The sequence below is a fragment of the Zophobas morio genome, unplaced genomic scaffold (assembly GCF_036711695.1).
Source record: "Zophobas morio isolate AGI-343-1 ecotype UQ-CSIRO unplaced genomic scaffold, CSIRO_AGI_Zmor_V1 ptg000006l, whole genome shotgun sequence".
NCBI lineage: Eukaryota > Metazoa > Arthropoda > Insecta > Coleoptera > Tenebrionidae > Zophobas > Zophobas morio.
This window is the reverse complement of record NW_026972111.1, coordinates 8,935,246-8,958,341: the sequence shown is the minus strand read 5'-3', so window position 1 is coordinate 8,958,341 and position 23,096 is coordinate 8,935,246. Positions and strand designations below refer to the sequence as shown.

General features: G+C 32.4%; 1 protein-coding gene across 5 annotated transcripts; it reads right to left on the bottom strand.

The window, feature by feature from the left end:
* Nucleotides 1–3,470: 3,470 nt before the first annotated feature.
* On the bottom strand, nucleotides 3,471–18,872 carry LOC135123511 (BTB/POZ domain-containing protein 9-like). Of its 5 annotated transcripts, none has more exons than XM_064048238.1 (12): nucleotides 16,836–16,916; nucleotides 6,292–6,443; nucleotides 6,177–6,236; nucleotides 6,063–6,129; nucleotides 5,749–6,005; nucleotides 5,453–5,699; nucleotides 5,259–5,379; nucleotides 5,046–5,199; nucleotides 4,302–4,417; nucleotides 3,952–3,992; nucleotides 3,678–3,901; nucleotides 3,471–3,611 (listed from the first exon to the last, which is right to left on the bottom strand). In XM_064048238.1, exons 2-12 carry the CDS (start codon nucleotides 6,436–6,438, stop codon nucleotides 3,552–3,554), a joined length of 1,494 nt encoding a protein of 497 aa, XP_063904308.1. In that variant the 5' UTR covers nucleotides 6,439–6,443; nucleotides 16,836–16,916; the 3' UTR covers nucleotides 3,471–3,551. The 5 variants fall into 5 exon arrangements, with proteins under 5 accessions (XP_063904308.1, XP_063904307.1, XP_063904306.1 ...); XM_064048237.1 differs by lacking the exon at nucleotides 16,836–16,916 and adding an exon at nucleotides 6,937–7,186; XM_064048236.1 differs by lacking the exons at nucleotides 3,471–3,611; nucleotides 3,678–3,901; nucleotides 3,952–3,992; ... (6 more) ...; nucleotides 6,177–6,236; nucleotides 6,292–6,443 and adding exons at nucleotides 12,469–12,859; nucleotides 12,926–13,131; nucleotides 13,187–13,230; ... (5 more) ...; nucleotides 18,504–18,563; nucleotides 18,621–18,870 and having other exon boundaries at nucleotides 16,836–16,989.
* Nucleotides 18,873–23,096: the final 4,224 nt, after the last annotated feature.

Genomic DNA, 23,096 nt, shown 5'->3' with positions numbered 1-23,096 from the left:
CAAATTTAATCATTATTAATGTACAAAAATAGAATGTTGGGAACTACTTTTCATCGTTTATTACATAATAATATCGAAAATCGGCCAAACATTCCTTGAAGTCCATCGATGTCCGTTTAATGGAAATACTTTGTATAAAGAGAATGTCATTATATTCATTGTCAAAAGTGTAACTAACCTTATTAGACGAAATATTAAATGTAATTAAGTTTTATTTCTTTAAAACGAAAAGTTTGACGACTGCTTGCTTTGTATGCAGTTAGTGAATCTTGGTGTTGTTATAGATTGCATGGTCTCGTTTGTACCTCTTGTAAATTTTGTTGTTAATTCAACTATTAAAATGTCCCGTCTCAATTTAAAAATGTAAATTGTTTAAAATTGTTGTACACTACCCACTAACTAACATACGAGTATGCACACTCCATTGGTAAATATGATCAGATTGTATAATAACTTGCAGCAGTTTGTTGATATTTTTATAAATGTAACTGAATTTATACAAGATGCTACAACACCTTTGTTATATTAGTTAGACTTTAGACAATTTTTTAATTTTGTTTAGTTATTAATTAAACAGCATGTTGGAATTTATGTGATATTTGTTACCCTATATTAAACATTAATATGTATTTGCTGGGTCAACAAATACGTATTATTAATTTTATTACTAATGTCATTATTAATATTATTTCTCACATCAGAAAATATCTCATTCTGATAAAAAGCAGACGTTTCTTCATAGATTTTAAAAGAATCACTCATAATTTTTTTAGGTGGTTGTACCTGAAAATATTATATAGTCACTTCGTAACCGTGAGTCTGACAAAAAATTTCTAAGGAGAATCTGAGATGGTATAATTATCTATAGTTTTATCCATAAGTTTTTGGCGAACATTAACAATAAAAACATTATGTGTGGAAAAATATGATAAATTATGGGATGAAAAAATCCAAAACTAAATGTGACGATGTGCAAGCTGGTCCCTCAAAAGAGATAAAACTCTACGACTTAAATTACAAACCTTTTCATCCCTTATTTTTTTGTTCGCAACTTTTGTAATACTATGTCAAAAATGTGTTAATAAAAGTTGTAGATAATTGCATTATCTAAAAAAAAAAATCCCTTAAACACTTTTTTGTCAGAATCACTGTTACAGAGATACATAAAACTTAGTTTTAGGCTCATATATTATTATACGTTCATCTGCTATTATCATTAAATTTATTAACTTATTGTTAAGGAAATTATTATCATTGATATCACCTACCAAGGATTTTTAAAATTAGACTCTTTTAACAACTTGGCTACTACAGGAATCACCGGTGATGTACACAGATACACAGTCGTCGTGATTTGCTTTGTACCACACATATACCGATTGATCTAAAACTTTTCGGATAAAGGGGGGCTGTGGTGAGCACGTAGGGCAGCATAGACAGAGAGGGAATACATAGAGCTAGTGTATTGGAAAGAAATAGACATTCTTATGTACACCCATCACAGCATCCCTTTATCAGAAAAGTTTTGGATCAACTGTACAAACCCTCTACTCTGTTCGTACCGTGTTCGTACACATTCGTAAGCGAGTCAGTGGCGTAACTAGTAATATTACTGCTTTCTATTAGTTTTAATACCAGTTTTAACATCAAAATTGTGGAACATTTATCATTCTCCATAGTCCATAAAATGCACAGATACGCGAACTAGGGAAATGTACTAACCAAACAAATTTTGTTTAAAAATTAATAATTTCTTTTTTCCTCAATTTGTATTAACTGAAACTCGTCCGCCACTGTACTGTAATAAAGTATTATGCAGGATGAGTCACCAAGCGTGTGTTCCTCTATGATTCATTACTATATTAGAAATAGAATAAAATCAATGACCAAAGTTGTACGGTTCTTTGAAGATTATACTCTAAAATTATTTCTAACTATAAGGCTTTTTTTAAAGGAAACATCCTAAATATCTTTACATATTTTGCGTGACCTCTTCTGCAAGAAGTGATGGGCTCCAACAGGATTATGTTTGTCTAAGCTTCAATGTAACAAATATAATCAAATTTAACGCTTCACCGGACAAGCAACTAAGTAAAAACTGCAATTTGTCTTCTGGAGCTAAGGACCATTTTACAAAATCGTTATCGAAATTCTCAGTTAGTACTAAAATGAAAGTGATTTTTGCTTGAGTTTTTCCTTTTCTAGCAAAACTGTGTGAAAAGAAAACAGCTTAGGATTGACGATGATTCTTAAATCAATCATCTTTATGTATCATTTTAAATTTACATCAATATCTGTATCGTATGAAAATCAAAGCTGTTTATATAGAGGGGGAAGTCCATGGCAGTATGACCCATCGTATGACATACGTTCGAGGCAAATGTAGAGGCAAAAGGTGAATTTAAACATTTATTAAATATTATCGGTTCCGTTCATGTTTGGTATCCAAATCAACAGTAAAACCTCAAGTCTTAATGGTACAGGTAGTGGGATACATAACAAAATTACTTTTATGGTAGAATTTAAGCGTTAAAGATGTGGTTAAAGTGACACCTCAATTTCGCCCACGGGGAACTGAAATACGAGTCTCGTGTTATAAACTGAGTTCAAATTTCCCGCGTCGTTCACTACTGGTCTACGCGTTGGGTTTAGTTAGTGCATTGATTAGTAATTGTCAAGGCCGGATTTATAGCTAGCGAAGAAGAAATTCTAAAGTTTGTTGAAAATAGGGTTCCCGAGGACGAGGAACCAAAGTTGCGAGCTGGCGTTAAGGCTCCACCACACCTCAAGAAAATTTCTATTTTAAAAGATATGCAACTTGTAAAACACCCATGCTACCTCGTTATGTCATCATATTTCTGTAAAAATTTTACTCACCTATACCCTTCTTAATGCTATTGTCAGGTACTTCAAAGGCTGGTCAAATAAGCTTAAGGTATTTAAAAGGTGATCTATTGTGTGGGCCATAAATTACAGCTTACCGCCTCAGCTAATATTTTGGGTTGCCTAACTTACCAAAATTTGCCCAAAATGCTTTGCAGTTTTTTTACAATAACTAAAAGAATTAAAATTTTTACAGAAAACGAAGAATGGCGCCTAAAGTAGAAAAAAATTCTCTATCACCTCGATATTTTTTAAAAGCACACCGAGTTATAGTTTTCGCTAAAAATCCGCTGGGATTTTACGCACTTTATTTTTTATTTTAAAAACTGCTACGTTTTTTAAAAAATACAAGACTCTTCCTTAAAGATTTTTATGTCATGAGCACGCACATGTATCGCCCTGCTCTTCAACTGTTAAAATGAAGGCGCAAAATGGGTTGTCGTTTTGCCTTATTTTGGCATCTTTTAATGACTGTGCGGCGGAGCCTTAAGTTTGTAAAGTCTCTACCTGCTATGATTTCAAATAAAATTAGTAGAAACACAGGTATTGTATATAAAATTTATTTGAAAAATATATGTTACATTAATTTGTAGTCTAGATCACAGGATATGTATGTATATATCAAATTTAATTATTAATGTACAAAAATAGAATTTTGGGAAATACTTTTAGTAGTACTTATCAAAACATCGAAAATCTGCCAAAAACGCCTTGAAGTCGGTAGATATCTGTTTAATGGAAATACTTTGTATAAGCAAAATGTCATTAGATTCGTTGTCAAAAGTGTAACTAACCTTATCAGAAGAAATATCACCCACAACTTTAACGTAACTGACTATTCTATTTATAAAACGAAAAGTTAGACGACTGCTGTTTTTTTCTGGTGTTTCAGTTGTCAAGCTTTTATCCCTATTTTCAACTATCTGCCAGTTTTCATAATCCACAGATGTTTCTATTCTCTCAACATGTTTATAAAATCGTAACAAAACTTCCATGTACGAAAACATGTATGGTTGATCTAAAATGAGGGAAATTTTATATTGGTATAGTAGACAATAACACCCTTACCTAAAGCGAGCCCTACAGTGAACTTATCACCAGGTTCGGACCTATTTTGGTGAACGAAAAAAAATATCTCAGAAGTATATTTTTAAGATATGTTTACATCTATAAATATTTAGAACCACTTTCATAAACTGAATTTACTGTAGTTTCAAGAAAACACATTTGCATTTATAGAAGAAAAGAAAGTAATTATTTTCAACAATTATTGTGATCAACATCTAGAGTCAAAATAAACTTAATGACGAGTTATAGAGGTTTTTTCTTACAGAAAGTTGTATTCGATATTCAATATTGTTAAAAAAAAAAAACAAAAAATGGCTGATGTAAACATACTTTAGTCTAAAGTAACTTACCACAGAAATATTTTTGTTTCAGAATTTATAACGTTTGATGATGGACGTACAATTTGGTTACACACTCCAGGAACTTCGTGGTCGAAGAAAACTTGAAATTGACCAAGTTGCGTTCGCTACAAAGAAATTCATTTAAATTACTATTGTATGTATTTTTAGTGGGGAAGTTTTTCTTAATAAAAATAAATAAATCAGTTTGAGTAAATACACTGGAATACTAAAAAAAAACACTTTATTTGTAGAATTTCGTGAAAACGAGACAACGCGTCAATAAAAAAATTCATTATCTTTTCTGAGCCATCCCGTATAAGCAAATGGATAAAACATGAACGCACTAAATGTATATACACATTCATTTTGTACATTTTATTCAGGCTTCTTCTCCAAGATTTTTACCAAAACTTTAACGTTTGCGGTTAAAAATAAAGACGTACCAATAAACTACAAGTGCAGAACATATGTTATAGAATTTAAGTAGCATTTATTTTGCAAAATTTTGGAACAGTACTAAAGTACAGCTAGTTGGACAGCAATCAGTCCAATGGAAAAACCTGAAATTAGCTATTAGTCAACTGAACCTAGTGCAATACTTTTACTTATCGAGTACAATACTGAAAATAGTCTACATTATTAATAATCAATTTTTGTCATATTTGCAGACGTGCCACGAAAGAAATTTATAAATATTGAAAGTCTTACAAAACTTCAAAATTTGGAACAAACCGTAATTTTATCAATACGTACCTTTGAGAACACTACTCTAATGTATCTCGCCTCCTGTATTTCATTAAAGTACAAATTCTGTTCATGTCTACACGCATATTGAGTATAATCTATTACTCTGTCCCACTTGTCTCTGTTAAATGAAGTTGCAAGATAGTAAGAGCATTCAGATTTTCTAAAATTTTTAAACGCAAGGCTAAAACTGTGAGACACTTTGGGTATATCAATACTTACCCTAGTATCTTCAACTTCACGTGGTTAAAAAACCTATTCATACGAACATCTAAAGTAACGCCATTTCCATTATTCCAGTCGTAAATTACTTTATCATTGGGTGTTGTATTTTTATTTATTACTAAAAGCATTAAACATTCTTTGTAATACTTTTTACTGTGCATAGTTCATCAATTAACAAATCATATACTTACATTGTGCCGTTTCTGAACTGTTATTCCGAATTTTCACTAGAGCATCCAGTAACCGCTCGCTGTCTATTACTTTAGAGGGCCAAACAAGGGTGAAAATTTCCATTCTTGTTAATTTAGTCAACTGAACACATCCAGTAACTAAACTATCGACGTCCACGTTGGTTGTGCACCATCTTTTTACTAGTGTAAAAATTTCGGTTTCGTTGGCAGGGAAGCTATGTCTCTTCAGCAGTTGTACCATGGCTTTCTGAAAAACAACCTTCATATGAAAAATGACGGAATGCATGGTGTCTTACCTGTGTTAGCTCATTCAGTAAATATGTTCGCAGTATTGTTGAAACATTACTCTCTATAAAAAAGAAACAAATTTCTTTCAACTCATCCATCTGGAGTTCGTCGGCCTTGTTTAAAAACCTGCAAACATCGGTGAGGGAGATTATAGAAGCGATTCTTTTGTGTACTATGTTTTCGTAGGATGTTATCCCGTGTTTACGTGCCAGTTGTAATGCGTCAAACAAGTGGTCTCCATATGACATTCTGAGTACAACAGATCCTGTAACAGATTTTAGTAAAGAAAAAACGTTAAAAAACGGAGGTATTTTAGTCCAACCGGTATAAATATAACGCAAAATTGATTCAAAAGCGTTTAAAGGCACATCCTCTATAATGATTTCCGCCTAAAACGAGACATTTATTTTTAGAAATTTTATACAGAGTGGCTTACTTGGTTGGGGTCTTCAATAAAAATGGATTCAAAATATTTAGATTCGATGGCGAGAACTATCTGAAATTTTAATTTGGTTAAATTGATCCTATTTGTAATTGGGTGAATAACCTACTTTGTGTGCGGGTATTATTGTATCACCAAGAATTAATTTCACGTCCGAAAACAACCGATTCTTGAGGAAAAAAGCTGTATTTTTGTACATCTTAAAAGGATCAATGAAACTCATAATTTTTTTACGTGGTTGTTCTTCATTTGCCATTTTACCTGAAAATATTATATACATATATAAATATATTTTAACAGTACTTCGTAAGTTTTTGGCGAGCATTAACAATAAAAACATCATGGGTAGAAAAAGATGATAAATTAGGACATGAAAAACTTTCATGTGGTCTTCTCAAATCGATTTTTTGCCTGTGCAAAACCAAATGTGATGATGTACAAGCTGGTTCCTCAAAAAGAAAGAGATAAAACTCTACGACCTAAATTACAAAACTTTTTATCCCTTATTTTTCGCAATTTTTTTAAAACCTATCAACGCTATGTCAAAAATGTGTTAACAGAAGTTGTAGATAATTGCATCATCTAAAAAAACTTTTTTGTCAGAATCCCTGTTACAGAGATATATAAAAACTAAGTTATCTCATATTATTATGTTTAATAAAGTACTTTGGACTATACTATTACGTTTAGCTGCTATTATCATTAGATTTATTAACTTATTGTTACGGAAATTATTATTAATGATATGACCTACCAAGTAATTTTAAAATCAAACTCTTTTAACAACTTGGCTACCACAGGAATCACCGATGATGTACACAGATACACAGCCGTCGTGATTTGCTTTGTACCACACATATACCGTTTGATCCAAAACTGTTCGGATAAAGGGGGGCTGTGGTGAGCACGTAGGGCAACATTGATAGAGACCGAATATATAGAGCTAGTGTATTGGAAAGAAATAGACATTCTTATGTACACCCACCACCAGCCTCCCTTTATCAGAAAAGTTTTGGATCAACTGTACAAACCCTCTGCTCTGTTCGTACACATTCGTGAGCGAGTCAGTGGCGTAACTAGTGATTACTACTTTCTATTAGTTTTAATATCAGTTTTAATATCAAAACAATAGAACATTTGTCACTGTTCCATAGTATACTGGATGTTTAAAATGAACAGATATGCGAACTAGGGAAGTGTACTAACTAAACAAATTTTGTTTAAAAATTAATAATTTCTTTTGTCCTGAATTTGTATTAACTGAAACTCGTCCGCCACTGTTCTACTGGGGTGGAAACCTCTCGCGCCTCACTTCTCACCCGGAGATATTGGTCACACTGTGATTGAATAGATGTTTACGGCCAAAGATTCCCACTGCTTATAATAAAATATTACACAGGATGAGTCACCAAGCGTGTGTTCCTCTATAATTCATTAATTATTAGAAATAGAAAAAAAATCAAAGACCAAAGTTTTACGGTTCTTTGAAGATTATACTCTAAAATTATTTTTTACTATACAGAGTGTTCTATTCTTAAGGCGTAACCCACACCGGACAAGCAACTAAGTAAATACTGAAATTTGTCCTCTGGGGCTAAGGACCATTTTACAAAATCGTCATCGAAATTCCGTAACGTAACATGCGAGGAAAAGTTTATTATATTTTAGTCCAATTTCAGAATATAGTCGATCAAAGTCTTATTCACCGTGTCTTCGGTCTCAAAATCGGGGTCGGCCATATTGGATAAACACCATGAGCGACGCGTCCTATTTCCGAAAATCTGCAATTTTCTGCACGCGCTGAACGAAAAGAAAACAAACCTCTGAGCGGGGTTTCTACTAACGCGGAGGTGGCTACCTTGTGTTCTTCCAACAGTTCCATACCACCTTCAATTTGGCCGCCATTAGAAAATATTCCGAATCCGCGTCGACGTAAAGAAAATTGAAAATATTGTCTACATATTTCCAAAGTTTCCGTTGAGCAAAAGCAAAATCACAGTGCGACGCAAAATGTTTGGAATTTGCATCGATGCAAGGAAAATTCAAAATAACGAACGTTTCCGTTGGACTCTTGTTCAAGCCCAAGCTAACACAAGCAATTAAACAAAAAAACAACTGTAAACTATGGACTAATTAAACAGTCTGGTACGATGTTTACGATACAGAAACCGATTAAACAAATAACAATTTTAGGAAGATGGATGAAGGACTCACCCTGTGATGCTAATCTTCCTCCACAATCTTCAAACAATGTAGTTTACAAAAACCGGACCGACGGGCACTGATGACTGTCTCGTCTGCTGTTAATATAGCGAACGAAGAACAACACATGTCTTTGTCTATGTTCTATATATGTAGGTGGGGGTTAAAAAGGGGAGCGCGGTGGTGAAGCTAGATCCTAGGGGCAAGATAGAATTCCTGCTTGCCTAACTTCCGGCGATAATACACACTTATTATACACGCTAGTTAAAACTATTCTTAACAACATAACTATCTTAAAGTAACTCCATATTTTACTAATTTTACGTTAATATTAAAATAATATTTCGCAATAATTGGTCCGATAATTTCAAAAATTCATAGTCATTGTACCGGGTATTTATTTAATTTTAAATTCTTTAATACTTATTAAAAGAAAGAACGCGTCTATCACGCGTGGTGTTGGTGGGAGCTATCGGAAAAACGGGACAGAAAAAGAGGAGATAAGAACAGGAGAGATAGCGGGGGCGAGGGTCGAGTGAGGAGCTCGGGAAGAAAACGGGCAAGATGGAGGTCTTTTCCACGAGGAGTTTCGGGAAGAGGTGGCCCACAACCTGGATCCGGCGTCTACGGATAGCAGTGACGGCACCTGAGATCAGATTCCCCAGATTCTAAGGGCGTAGTTGCCATGGATTTCAAAAATCCCGCTTCGCACTCTTGGTGGTTGCGTACGAAAACTTTGTTTTGTGCTAGTAAGCAAAGCCTGCGAAAATGGTTTATTCTGTTGAACAAGACACTTTCATCGTTATGTCCGCTTGTAACCAAGAATAACCTGATTTAATAATTCAAGAAACATCGTTAAAGGCTCAGATTAGAGCCGCAATCAACAGATTTGTTCGAACTGGCAGTATCAACAAAGAGAAATCTCGTGCAAGACTTGTTGAAAAATTAATGCGAAAGTTTCTAGAAAAAATTCACTTTGTTACAGATTTCTTTCTATTCTTTCATATTCTGTCAATATCCCTGAATATTCACTCAGTCTTCCACAGAATTTTTCAAGATCGCTTTGAATTCTTTCAGATCCCTGCAGACTGTTCTACATTCTTCCATTTTTTCTACATTTTTCTAGATTCTCTCAAATTCTCTCAGATCCTTCCAGGTTTACCTAGATTCGTCTAGATTATTCCTGAGATTCTTTCCGATACCCTCTGATTCTTTCTAATTCTTTCCGATTGTTAGTTTCATGTTCCCCCAGATTTTCTTGGATTCCCACAGATTCTTTCAGATGTTTTCAGATTCTTTTTTTTTAAGATTCTTCCTTTCGAATACTTTTGGATTTTTTCGAACTTTTTCAGATTCTTTCAAAGACACCGTCAGGAATCCTCACGATTTATTCGAATTTTCGAATTCTATTCAAGTCGTTTTAAAACCGTGCAGATACTTACTTTCAAATTCTTGCAGGCTTTTCCAAATTGTTCCAGATTTTTCTAAATTCTTCGAGATTCTCACAGATTCCCACAGGTTTCCTCAGATTCCATCAAATTCCTCCAGATTCTTTCAAATGCTTTCATTTTCTTTCAGATTCTCTCTTTCAGATTTTTTCGATTTTTTTTTATTCTTTCTGATTATTCCGAATGCAATTTTCGATGCTTCCGGATTGATTGTTTTTAATTCTTTCAATTTTTTAAGATTCTATCAAGACACCATCATGAAATCTCAAGATTCTTTCATATTTTTCAGATCTGTTCAGATTCTTTCAGATCTCTGCAAATTCTTCCAAATTATTCCCGATTCCTCCAGTATTTTAACTTCCCGAGCGTAAGCAAGGGAAGCATGCTAATCGAGTCCGTCGACCGACTCTCTACTTTTACGTTTTCTCGACCTTTTAAGACCCCTTTCCGTCTGTCTGTCTGTTTACTATCTGTCTGTCTGTCCATCCGTCTGCCGTCCCGGATTTTTATTAGACAGATAATCTCCGAAAGTACTGGGCTGATTGTTGTCAAATTTTGTATTTAGGTATATTGGGAATATCATGTAGAATGTAGATGGTAAAACGCTAACCAAAATTTCTCTAACCATCTCCACCAATAGTGCGATGACATCACTTCAAAATTGTACATAGTGAATGGGTTTCAAATTGTATAAAATAACATAGTGCTAGACATGTAGTTTATGATTCCATATTGAGTTGCAATTTAATTTTGAATCTGCTAACCCGAATGTTTTGAAATGTTGCAGATGTTTTAAGGCTCTAAAGAGCATCATAAATCTTTAGTCAAAATATATTTGGTTATCCCCTCCAAAAACTTGATGACCTCAGCTCAAAAGTTTGCCGAATAAATCCTATCTAAAATGTACAAAATATGATGCGTCTGTACTTGTGATATATCACTCCATTCATATTTTTTGGATTTGCATATACAGGGTGACTCAAAAAAATTAATGAATGCGCAAAATTTATTTTACTTATTTACTCAGGAACTATAAAACCGAATGCTTTGAAATCTTGAAGATGTTTTAAAATTATCATAAGCATTGTAAATTTTTGATCAAAATGTATTTGGTCGTCCCTCCTAAAAAATTTATGACATCACCACAAAATTTTGCTGAATAAATCCTATCTAAAATGCAAAAAATATGATGAGTTTGTACTTGTGATTTATATTCCATTCATATTTTTTAGATTTTCTTAAGAAGTGGCTCAAAAAAATTAATGAAGTCAATTTATTTTATTGATTAAATTAAAGGCAACACTTATTATTAGTATTACATTGGATCAACCCAATTTGGTAGACACAAAATTTTTTAAAGTAAAAACTCGGTTGAAACGTAAGGGTAGCACGCTTATAAGCGTAATGTTAAAGTCGATGTAAATATATTTACATCGATTTTAACATCACAGACGTACATTTGTTTTATGCGCTGACTAGGTTCCGCGAATGTGGAATAGACATGTTTATAATCAACCAATTGTGAATTCCACCGTCAAAAATGAAAATAAAACCCAGTGTTTTATATAATAAGCCGAAGTCGAAGCAATAAAACCGATGGTCGTTTTGTCTACAGTTTCTCTGTTTGACTCTCACGTATGCTGTTACGCTTGTCATCTTAAATTAAGAATGCTTATACATAAACGATTTTCAGTTGCCTCTCCTAGTACACGCCGGCGCCGTATACGTGAGTAAATTGTTTCGTTATTTTATTGATTATTACAAATCAATATTCAAAACGACCCAATTCATTTTCCCGAAAATTTGGGAATACAATAATTTTATTCTTAGTATTACACTACATCTTTCCCAAGTGATATACGTGTCCTTGCAAAAATGTTGATGACGTCATCGCATTTTTTTTTAAATTCCCACTACAAAAATGTAATGAGAAAAAAACACAATAGGCATGCAGTCGTCAAGTTTCCGACAGCGAGGGAAGTACTGTCTAAACTCTTTAGACCAATTTTTTACTTTTGGGGCGTAAGCTAAGGAAGTAAGCATTGTATTATGAGTCTATCTGTGGTTTGCTCGACGTTTCATAACCCCTAGAGTACGCAAAAATAGGTATCTCGTTCCTTTATATCAGTCGTTTGTCGATATTTAGTAGACATCTACGAAAGTACTGGAGCAACTGTTGTCAAATTTTATACGTAGATTAGGAATATCATACAGACGACAAAACGCTAACTAAAAATTTGTCTAATCATCCCCACCAACAACGGGATAACGTCTTCTCAAAATTTTGGGTATACTCTGAACGGCCAACAGATAGAGCTGTAAAACTGCTCGCCAAATCTTGCAGTACAGTACACACAATCGAAAGCAAAATATAGAAAAATCTTTCTTTTTTTTTAATTCATTTTATAAAATCGTTACCTCTTCTGTTAAATGATGAGTTTTTCTTAATAAAAAGTCTTCTCTGTCAACCGAAAGCTGTTCCCAACTGCTAAATTTTAAGCAAAATCAACAAACAAGTGACAGGAAATTCACTTATGCAGGCTTCAGTTCTATTTTAACTAACGATATTTAAAATAGAGATGTTTTTATTTAAATTTTACACCATCCAGGGAAGAGGTAATAATTAAACGCTCCCAACATTTTAATTCTTATATTAAAATATAACTCTACATACATAGGAGTAAACTTACATGCATAAATATAATAAGACACAAGAACTTCAATTCTATCTACGAATATCAACTTACGAAACCTAATAAATACGAAATCTATGTATAATCCATTAAATAAGCGTGATACCTTCTAAAATAATAATAACAAAATATCCAAAATTTGCTATTCATTAAAAAATTTTCGAAGTGACATTAGTTTATTTGAAAAATTTATGTTACATCAGTTTGTATTTTAGGTCACAAGATCAAATTTAATTATAAATCTATAAAAACGGAATGCTGGGAACTAGTTTTCGTCGTCTCTTACATAAAAGCACTCAAAATCTTCCAAAAACTCTTTAAAGTTTTTCCATGTCTGTTTAATGAAAATACTTTGCATAAGTAAAATTTCGATAAATTCGTTATCAAAAGTATAACTAACCTTATCAGAAGAAAGTTGGCCAGTAATTTTAATGGAATTGACTATTCTTTCCTTAAAACGTAAAATATGACGACGGCTGGTATCTTTTTCATTTGTCACGCTTTCAAGTGTCTGCCAGTTTGCATAATCCGTAGATGTTTCTATTCCATCAATAAATACATAAAATCGTAACAAAACTGTCATGTACGAAATCATGTATGGCTGATCTAAAATGACGGATTGACATTTTATATTCGTTATAAGAAACAATAACATCCTTACTTAAAATGAGCGTTATTGTAGTGAAGATATCACGACGTTTGTGCCTATTTTGGTAAACGAAAAAAAAATCAGAAATATATTTTAAAATATGTTTACGCTGACGTAAACATACTTTACATTAAAGTAACTTACCCCACAAATATTTTGGTTTCAGAAGATACAACGTTTGATAGTGGATATATAATTTGTTTGTGTACTTCAGGAATTTTGCTGTCGAAGGAAACTTCAAATTTACCAAGAGAAATTTGCTACAAAAATAATATTCCCTTTAGTATATTCGTTTAAATTACTATTGTAAGTAAATAATAATCGAACCAAAGATTACAGACCTAAAAGAATAATTATTTAATATGATGTATGCATGTAGTGTATGAATTTCTCAAGTTTGTAACTATGTACTTAAATAACAGTGTTGCGAGTTTCCTCTCAAAATACACCACTCATCATAATATATTTATATTATAAGTAATTGTTACGAAAGAAACCCATACGCCGCCTCGGTACGACGCCTATGGGTTCTAGTATATACCGCGATGATGAGTGACTCATCGTCTGTGACGGCGGCCGGGCGGCAAAAAGCCTGGAAGCGGAAGTTGCGATAGGTATTACAGAAAGAACTAGATTGCAAAATATCTAGAAGGGGAGTATGAATTTAAATAGAGGCCACCTTCGGGAACGAGATTATTCAGTAAGCGAGTCGAATCTGTACATAATCGCTGTAATAGTTAGTTGTGTAAATTTGAGTTGCTGAGAAATACATTGTTGAGTTTTACCCACCTCGGTATTAAACACCCGTGTATGGTAACACTATTATTTCAATTTAAGTAGTTACTTCTGAAAAAAAAACTTTGTTTTTATATGACAGTGCATATATGTAAGTTAAAATGAAAACAAGTGTGAACTTTTAAATTACAGGTAAAGTGAGTTTTTCTTAATGAAGTTTTATGACGAATTCACGAATGTTTTTGTAGGAAGAAATAAATTAGGTTTGGGTAGATGGAGTGCAACACTAATAAATCAACACTTTATTTATAGAACTTCAAAAACGAGTGAAAACGTTTTTTATTTAATCAATAAAATAAATTCATTATCACTTTTGAGACACCCTGTATAAGCAAATCTATAAAATATGAAGCCACTGTTATCTTATATGTGGAGCCCCACATTTATTTTGTACATTTTATACAGGATTTATTCTGCAAGATTTCGGGACAGTCGGCTTTATAGTTTTGATTTTACTTATAAAAAAAATTGGTCTAAAGAGTTTAGACAGTACTTCCCTCGCTGTCGGAAATGTGACGACTGCATGCCTATTATGTTTTGTAGTTCCTGAGTAAATCAATAAAATAAATTTACGCATTCATTAATTTTTTTGAGTCACCTTGTATATGCAAAACCAAAAATATGAATGGAGTGATAGATCACAAGTACAGACTCATCATATTTTGTACGTTTGAGATATTATTTATTTGGCAAACTTTTGAGCTAACGTCATCAAGTTTTTGGAGGGGATAAGCAAGTATATTTTGACTAAACATTAATTATGCTCTTTATAACCTTAAAACATCTGCAAGATTTGAAAGCATTCGGTTTTGTAGTTCTTGATTAAATCAATAAAATAAATTTACGCATTCATTAATTTTTTTGAGTCACCCTGTATATGCAAATCCAAAAGATATCAATGGAGTGATAAATCACAAGTACAGACTCATCATATTTTGTACAGTGTAGATAGGATTTATTCGGCAAACTTTCGAGCTGACGTCAACAATTTTTTGGAGGGGGTAAGCAAATGTATTTTGACTAAACATTTATTATGCTCTTTATAACCTTAAAACATCTGCAAGATTTCAAAGCATTCGGTTTTGTAGTTCCTGATTAACTCAATAAAATAAATTCACCCATTTATTAATTTTTTGAGTCACTCTGTATATGGAAATAGAAAAAATTTGAATGGAATGATAAATCACAAGAAGAGACTCACCATATTTTGTGTATTTTAGATAGGGTTCATTCAGCAAAATTTTGTGGTGACGTCATAAATTTTTTATGGGGGGACGACCAAATACATTTTGATCAAAAATTTACCATGGTTATGATAATTTTAAAACATCTTCAAGATTTCAAAGCATTCGGTTTTGTAGTTCCTGAGTAAATCAGTAAAATAAATTTTGCGCATTCATTAATTTTTTTGAGTCACCCTGTATATGCAAATCCAAAAAATATGAATGGAGTGATATATCACAAGTACAGACGCATCATATTTTGTACATTTTAGATAGGATTTATTCGGCAAACTTTTGAGCTGACGTCATCAAGTTTTTGGAGGGGATAACCAAATATATTTTGACTAAAGATTTATGATGCTCTTTAGAGCCTTAAAACATCTGCAACATTTCAAAACATTTGGGTTAGCAGATTCAAAATTAAATTGCAAAATGTTGTTTTATAATTTTGATTTTTTTCCAAAAATCTGGACTTTTCGGGTAAAAACTGAATTCGGAGTCGTAAACTACATGTGTAGGACTATGTTATTTTATACAATTTAAGACCCATTTACTATGTACAATTTTGAAGTGACGTCATCGCATTAGTGGTGGGGATGATTAGACAAATTTTGGTTAGCGTTTTACCATCTACATGATATTCCTAATCCTAATCCTAAACGGCAGACAGACGGACAGACGAACAGACGGACAGACGGACGGACAGACGGACGGACAGACGGACAGACAGACGGAAATGGGAGACCTATTTCTTCGTATTCTAGGGGTCATGAAAGATCGAGAAAACGTAAAAGTAGAAGTCAGCCGACGGACTTGGTTACAATACTTCCTTTGCTTACGCTCGGGAAGTAATAAAGATATGTATGTAACGTTAAAGTAAATGTAAAGAAGCGTGCGGGCGTACGATCCAAATGAGTTTCCCCTTAACAAAATTTTGTGATGACGTCATCAACATTTTTGCAAAGATACGTATATCACTTTGGATAGGTTCAGTATAATACTAATGATAACAGAATTGCAGTAGACAATTTGAATTTTTTACGTGAACTCTTTGATGATACAGATAAGTTTACATTCAATTTCCAACAGTTTATTTAAGATTGTTTTATCCTTTTACGTAAACTTATTTACAAATCTGCAGAAGTTATTTTCTTTCACTAGTTTTTCAAGCTTGGAACAAGCAAAAGCTAACCTTCGTTTGTAAATTTATTTATGTCGGTATGGAACCAACATTACACATGTGTTTGTTTAACTGCATAATCTGAAAAGTATCCGAAACCGAGAAGACATACGTTCAAAACCTCACAGCGTTCTTTGATCTAAATAATTATTGAACACACGGTATTATTATAAATCATGTTTTGACAAAACAATTACTACCAACGGTTGCTACGAACCATTTACAGATGTAATAAAATATATTTCCCTTAGAAATTTCCAGTAGAATACATCAGTTCTAAAAAATTTCGGGCAATATGAGCAAATCAGGTTCTCATAGATCAATGAAAAGCAGTGGGAATATGACTTTCATGTTAATGTCATTTGCCCGAAATTTTTTGAAAAAGTATTATTAATTAAATATTCTTCTGTATCATTAAAATGACAAACTTCCAAAAATAAACCGTAATTTTATTAATACATACCTTTGAAAAGACTGCTCGAATGTATCTAGCTTGTTGTACTCCATCAAAATACAAATTCTGTTCATGACTACACGAATATTGACTGTAATCAATAAGTTTGTGCCACTTTTTTTGGTTATGTGAAGTTTCTAGGTAGTAAGAGGAATAATATTTTCTAAAATTATTTAAACATAGACCTAGAACTCTGGGACGCTTTAAGCACATCAGTAACTTACCCTAATATCTTCATTTTAATGTGATTGAAGGATTTTTTCGAACCTAAGTCTAAAGTAATACCATTTTTATCATTTTCGTCGTGGTAAGCACCTTCTTCCTCCTCTTCAGTTCCTTCTAGTAACATTGCCGTATTTAACCCAGAAATTACTGTAGTATTATATGCTGCTATAGCAATATTTTTATTTTTTACTAAAAGCATTAATACTATATTCAAGAACGAGTTTCATAAGGCAAATATTGAGTTATATAAAGGATGAGTGCCACAATGGCCTTATGACCGAGTTATTTATACAATTTTTTTTACCGCGCACGTTTTTTCGCAAAATTTAATTGAAATTTGCGTTTTTTTAAATCTGGGGAATTTTGTCGCGGTTGGTGATGGGTGAGTTTGATCAATTCGAGTTTCTGTAAGTTAAGATTAGTTAAAATGTCTTGTGAAGAAGTTAGTGAAGTCCTTACGCCTCCCGAAATACGGAAAATTTTAATCTGACATTTGCCACTGACATACACCTGATATTTCTTGTCATGGCTACCAATTTTACCGATCTAAATTACACCAGATCTGTTTCAGAACCCCTTTGCGCAATTAACGAACCGCTTTGACGTCGTTTGGGTGCTTTAATAGCTCTATTAGAAAATCAAAAAACGTGCGCGGTAGAAAAACATACATTGTAATACTTCTTACTTACTATACACGTTAGACCTACTTACATTGTGTCATTTTTCGTGGTACCGTATTTGAACTCTTATTTTTGATGTATGCGAGAGCATTCAATAATCTATCGCTGTCTATTACTTTAGAGGGCCAAACAACATTCAAAATTTCGTCTGGCGTTAATTTAGTCAACTGAACACATCCAGTAACTAAATTGTTAAAATCAGCGTTGGTTTTGCACCAGCTTGCTGCTATTTCAAAAACCTCGATTTCGAGGGCGGGAAAGGAATCTCTCTCCAGCAGTTTAACCATGGATGTCTAAAATACAATGTTCATATTAACAATGACAGAACGCATGGCACCTTACTTGTGTTAGAAGGTTCAGAAATTTGTTTCCCCTTATTTCTGAAAGATGGTTGTCAATAAAGGTAAGACAAACTTGTTTTAATTCATCCATCCCGAGTTCGTCGGCTTTGTTTAAAAATAAACAAACGTTGGACGTATTAATCATACTTGTCATTGTTTTATTTATTATGTTTTCTAATGGTTTTAGCGAGTATTTATGTGCCAGTTGCAATACGTCGAATACGTCGTCTTCATAGGATAATTTGATAAAAACAGATCCTGTAACAGATTTTAGAAAAGAAAAATCTTTAAAATGACGTGAGTGATTTTTGTCCAACCAGTATAAATATAATTCAGTACTACTTCGAAAGCTTTTGGAGGAACATCTGTTAAAATCATCTCCGACTAAAATAGGACAATTATTTTTAACAATTTTATAATGAGTTGCTTACTTGTTTGGGGTCTTGCATTAAAATAGATTCAAAAAATTTGCATCTGGCAGCGAGAACTATCTAAAAGTTAAATTTAGTTAAATTCATCCTATATGTAATTGAATAAAAAACCTATACTTTGTGTGCGGGGATTTTTTTCTCAGATAAGATAAACTTTATATCAGAAAACGTCTCTTTCTGGTAGAAGGCGGACATATCTTCGTAAATCTTCGAAGAATCAGTAATAGTAATCATTTTTGTAGGCGTTTCTTCTTCGTTTGCCATTTTAACTCACAAGAAGTTGAAAATATTAGATATATATTCTGACAGTTACTTACACAAAACTTAGATTATAACTCTCACTTATTATTATCGATTAGGTTTATGTTTGTCTGCTATTATCACTGGATATTCACTTATTGATAAGGAAATTATAATCAGTGACATGATTAAAATCAGACTCTTTTAACACTCTGATACATACAGGTTGTAGCACAAAACACTTATACTCTTTGTGATTCACGGGGAACCACATAGAGAACCAGGGTTGTCAATCATAATTTAAAACGCGCAAACGTAACGTTTAAAAAATAAAGTAACCAGATCTATTACTACCCATTTTTAAATTTATAGTACTTTTTAGATAGGTACTTTTATTATTACTTTTACAAGATTGGGTCATATTATTAAAAAAATTATGATAAATTTTATAAGTCAAAATAACGGTAAGTATGTATGTATTGTTAAAGTAACAGTAAAGAAGTATGCTATGGGTTTGTTTCAAGTAGTTTTTCCATTACAAAATTTTATGACGACATTTTTTGCAAAGACACGTATATCAATTTGGATAGATGCAGTGTCATAATAATAATTACTAATAACAATACTGTATGAGTAATTTTTTTTATGATTTAGCAATAGAATAAACTACCTTTTTCATCTTTTTTTTTTGAGTAACCTCTAATAAGTAATTCTAAAAAATGGAAGTGTTATGATATCGGCATGCATAAGTCTATAATAGACAATCGTTAAAAATACTGAATCGTTTATAACGTCTAAATTCGCGTAATTTACCTAAAGTAGTTTATAGCAAATTCCTGGCTCTGAGAATATCTGTGAACGAACTTACTTTGCAAAACGTAAAACACAGTATCAAAATGTTGAAAAATTAATGCGAAAGTTTCTAGAAAAAATACACTTTGCTGCAGATTCTTTTCTAGGTATTCTTTCAGATTCTCTCAGTATCCCTGAAAATTCCCTCAGATTTCTTCAGAATTTTTCAAGATCGCTTTGGATCCTTCCTTTTTCTCCTTTCGAATTCTTTTGGATTTTTTCGAACTTTTTCAGATTCTTTCAAAGACAGCGTCACGAATCTTCACGATTCTTTCGAATTTTCGAATTCTATTCAAGTCGTTTTGAAACCATACAGATACTTACTTTCAAATTCTTGCAGGCTTTTCCAAATTGTTCAAAATTTTTCTAAATTCTTCGAGATTCTCACGGATTCCTACAGGTTTCCTCAGATTCCTTCAAATACTTTCCGAATCTCTCAGATTCTTTCCGATGTCGCAATTTCTCTCAGATTCCCTCAAATTCTTCCAGATTCTTTCAAATGTTTTTTTTTCTTTCAGATTCTCTCTTTCAGATTTTTTCGATTTTTTTTTTATTCTTTCTGATTATTCCGGATGCAATTTTGGATGCTTCCGGATTGATTCCAACTCTTTCAATTTTTTAAGATTCTATCAAGACACCGTCATGAATCCTCAAAATTCTTTCAAATTTCAGTTCTATTCAGATTCTTTCAGGTCTGCAAATTTTTCCAAATTATCCCACATTCCTCCAGTTTTTTTACTTCCCGAGCGTAAGCAAAGAAAGTATGGTAATCGAGTCCGTCGACCGACTGTCAACTTTTACGTTTTTTCGACCTTTCAAGACCCCTTTCCGTCTGTCTGTCTGTCTGTTTGCTATCTGTCTGTCTGTCCATCAGTCTGCCGTCCCGGATTTTTATTAGACAGATAATCTCCGAAAGTACTGGGCTGATTGTTGTCAAATTTTGTATTTAGGTATATTGGGAATATCATGTAGATGGTAAAACGCTAACCAAAATTTGTCTAACCATCTCCACCAATAGTGCGATGACGTCACTTCAAAATTGTACATAGTGAATGGGTTTCAAATTGTATAAAATAACATAGTGCTGCACATGTATTTTATGATTCCATATTGAGTTTTTACCCGAAAAGTTGAAATTTTTGGAAAAAAATTCAAAATAATTAAACAACATTTTGTGATTTCATTTTGAATCTGCTAAACCGAATAAGTTGAAATTTTGCACATATTTTAAGGTTATAAAGAACATAATAAATTTTTAGACAAAATATAGTTGCTTATCCCCCAAAAAATTGATGACGTCAGATCAAAAGTTTGTACTTGTGATTTATCATTCCATTGATAGTTTTTGGATATGCATATATAGGGTGACTCAAAAAAATTATCATTTTAGTTTAGGAGCGAAGGAAGTTCTGTCGAAACAACTTTCGACCAATTTTTTAGTTTCTCTTTGATTTTTCTAAATTCTTCGAAATTCGTCAAAATTCTCTCAGATTCTCACAAGTTCCCTCAGATTCTTTCAGATTCCTTCAGTTTCTTTACGAATCTTTCAAATTCTCTTAGATTCCCTCAGTCTCTCTAGAATTTTCTCAATTTTTATATTAATTAAATGGGAAGAGATCCCAATTACAGAAACCAAATAAACTAAAAATATACTCATATAAAAAATAACTAGAAAATTAACAAAAAAATTAACCTAATAGAGTACATCGAAAATACCTATATAATATACAATGTTTAGCAAGTTCAGTTTTAATGAATCGTTATGAATACCACAGTTATTAGAAATACAATTAAATAAACCACACATTAAATTAATGGAGATCTATCTAGAATATTAGTTCTAGCAGAGTTAATATAAAAAGAAATATGTTGGTGGGTATATAGTGGTAATAGAAAATTAATTTTACCGAACAAAACATATGCAGTGATGTAAAATTAAATCCCTTCAAAAGAGGTGAATGCTCTACACAGTCTTGTAAAAGGGCTAAGAATTTTAAAAATTTTCTTTGTCTAGCCTCTATTTTCTTGAGATGGATTTTCTCATATTTCCTTAGATTCTCTCAGAGCAGTTCAGATTCCTTCCGATTTTTTCGATTCTCTCAGATTCGCTAAGAACTTTTTACCTTTCACATCCTTCCAGATCCTTTCAAATTTTTCACATCGTTTCAAAGTCCTGCAAGATCGTCCATATTCTTCTAATTTTTCGAGATTCCCTCAGATTCCTCCAGGGAATACGAGAAAATCTCGAATAATCTAGCAAAATCTAAAAGAATCTAGAAAAACCTGAAAGGATTTGTAAGGATCTGAAAAAATCTGAACAAAACTAAAAAAATTTAAAGAATCTTGAAGATTTCTGATGGTGTGTTTGAAAATATCTGAAAAGTTCGAAGGAATCGGGAAAAGTTCAAAAGAATTCGAAAACTGCGAAAGAGAGAATCAGCAAGAATTCAAAGAATTCGAAAAGAAGAGTCGTAAAGTAAATGAGAATTTGAAAAAAAATCTCAGATTCTCTAAAAATTTTTCAGGTTTCATCTCGTTTTAGATTCTTTCAAATTTTTCCAGATTATTTCTCTGCAGACTCTTTCAGATTCTTCTGAATTCTTAGACACAGCTAATATCCATCTACCAAGATAAGAATAACAATAATTTTTCAAGTTTATTTTTAAAATATTAGAAAAAATACATTTTGTTTTTCAGAATTGCAACATTCACACATTTCCAAGGACAGACCTTCACAACAACTGAAATCAACGAAGAAATTTCTCCAAATCAATAAAAGAATGCCTAGATTTTGGAAAGAATCTTTTAATACCGGACAAGGTTATAATTGCTATTATTTATATACTTTGAATGTGATGAAGTAGAAAAAAGAAGACCAGTTTTCCAAATGAATCTTTAACCAAGAACTGAACAAATCATCTGAGTACCAGTCGACAAAAACTTCACAGAAAGAATCTTACCCCACAAAAAATTCAACACACCGATGTTATAATTGTACAAATGTAAATATAATTAAATAAGTTATATTGTTGTCCAAATCTATTTTTATTTTTAATAAATACTCGTAGATGCTTTATTCAGTGAACGTTTAATGAGTGGTATACCGTAGTCCAAATTTTGTACACTGACTTTCTCTATAGCTCCAGGTTTCTCTTGGTGGATTTTCTCCTATTTTCTTGGGTTATTATCAAAATTCTTAAGGCAAGTTATACTTATTTAATACAAAAAAATGTAACATAATTATTTCCATAAATAATTTTCAAATTTTTTGAAGATTTCGTCATCACAGATTTTCGTAGCAATTTACCACAACACGTTTAACTGAAATCTGAAAGATTTAATTAAAGAATAGTGATCATACGGTTCGCTATCCCTAATCTTTTTCAATTTGGCCGCCATTACAAAATATTAAAAATTTGCGTCGACGCAAAGAAAATTTAAAATAACGAACTTTTACCACGTGTTTCGAAAATTTCCGTTGCGCCCTTATTCAGGGTTAAG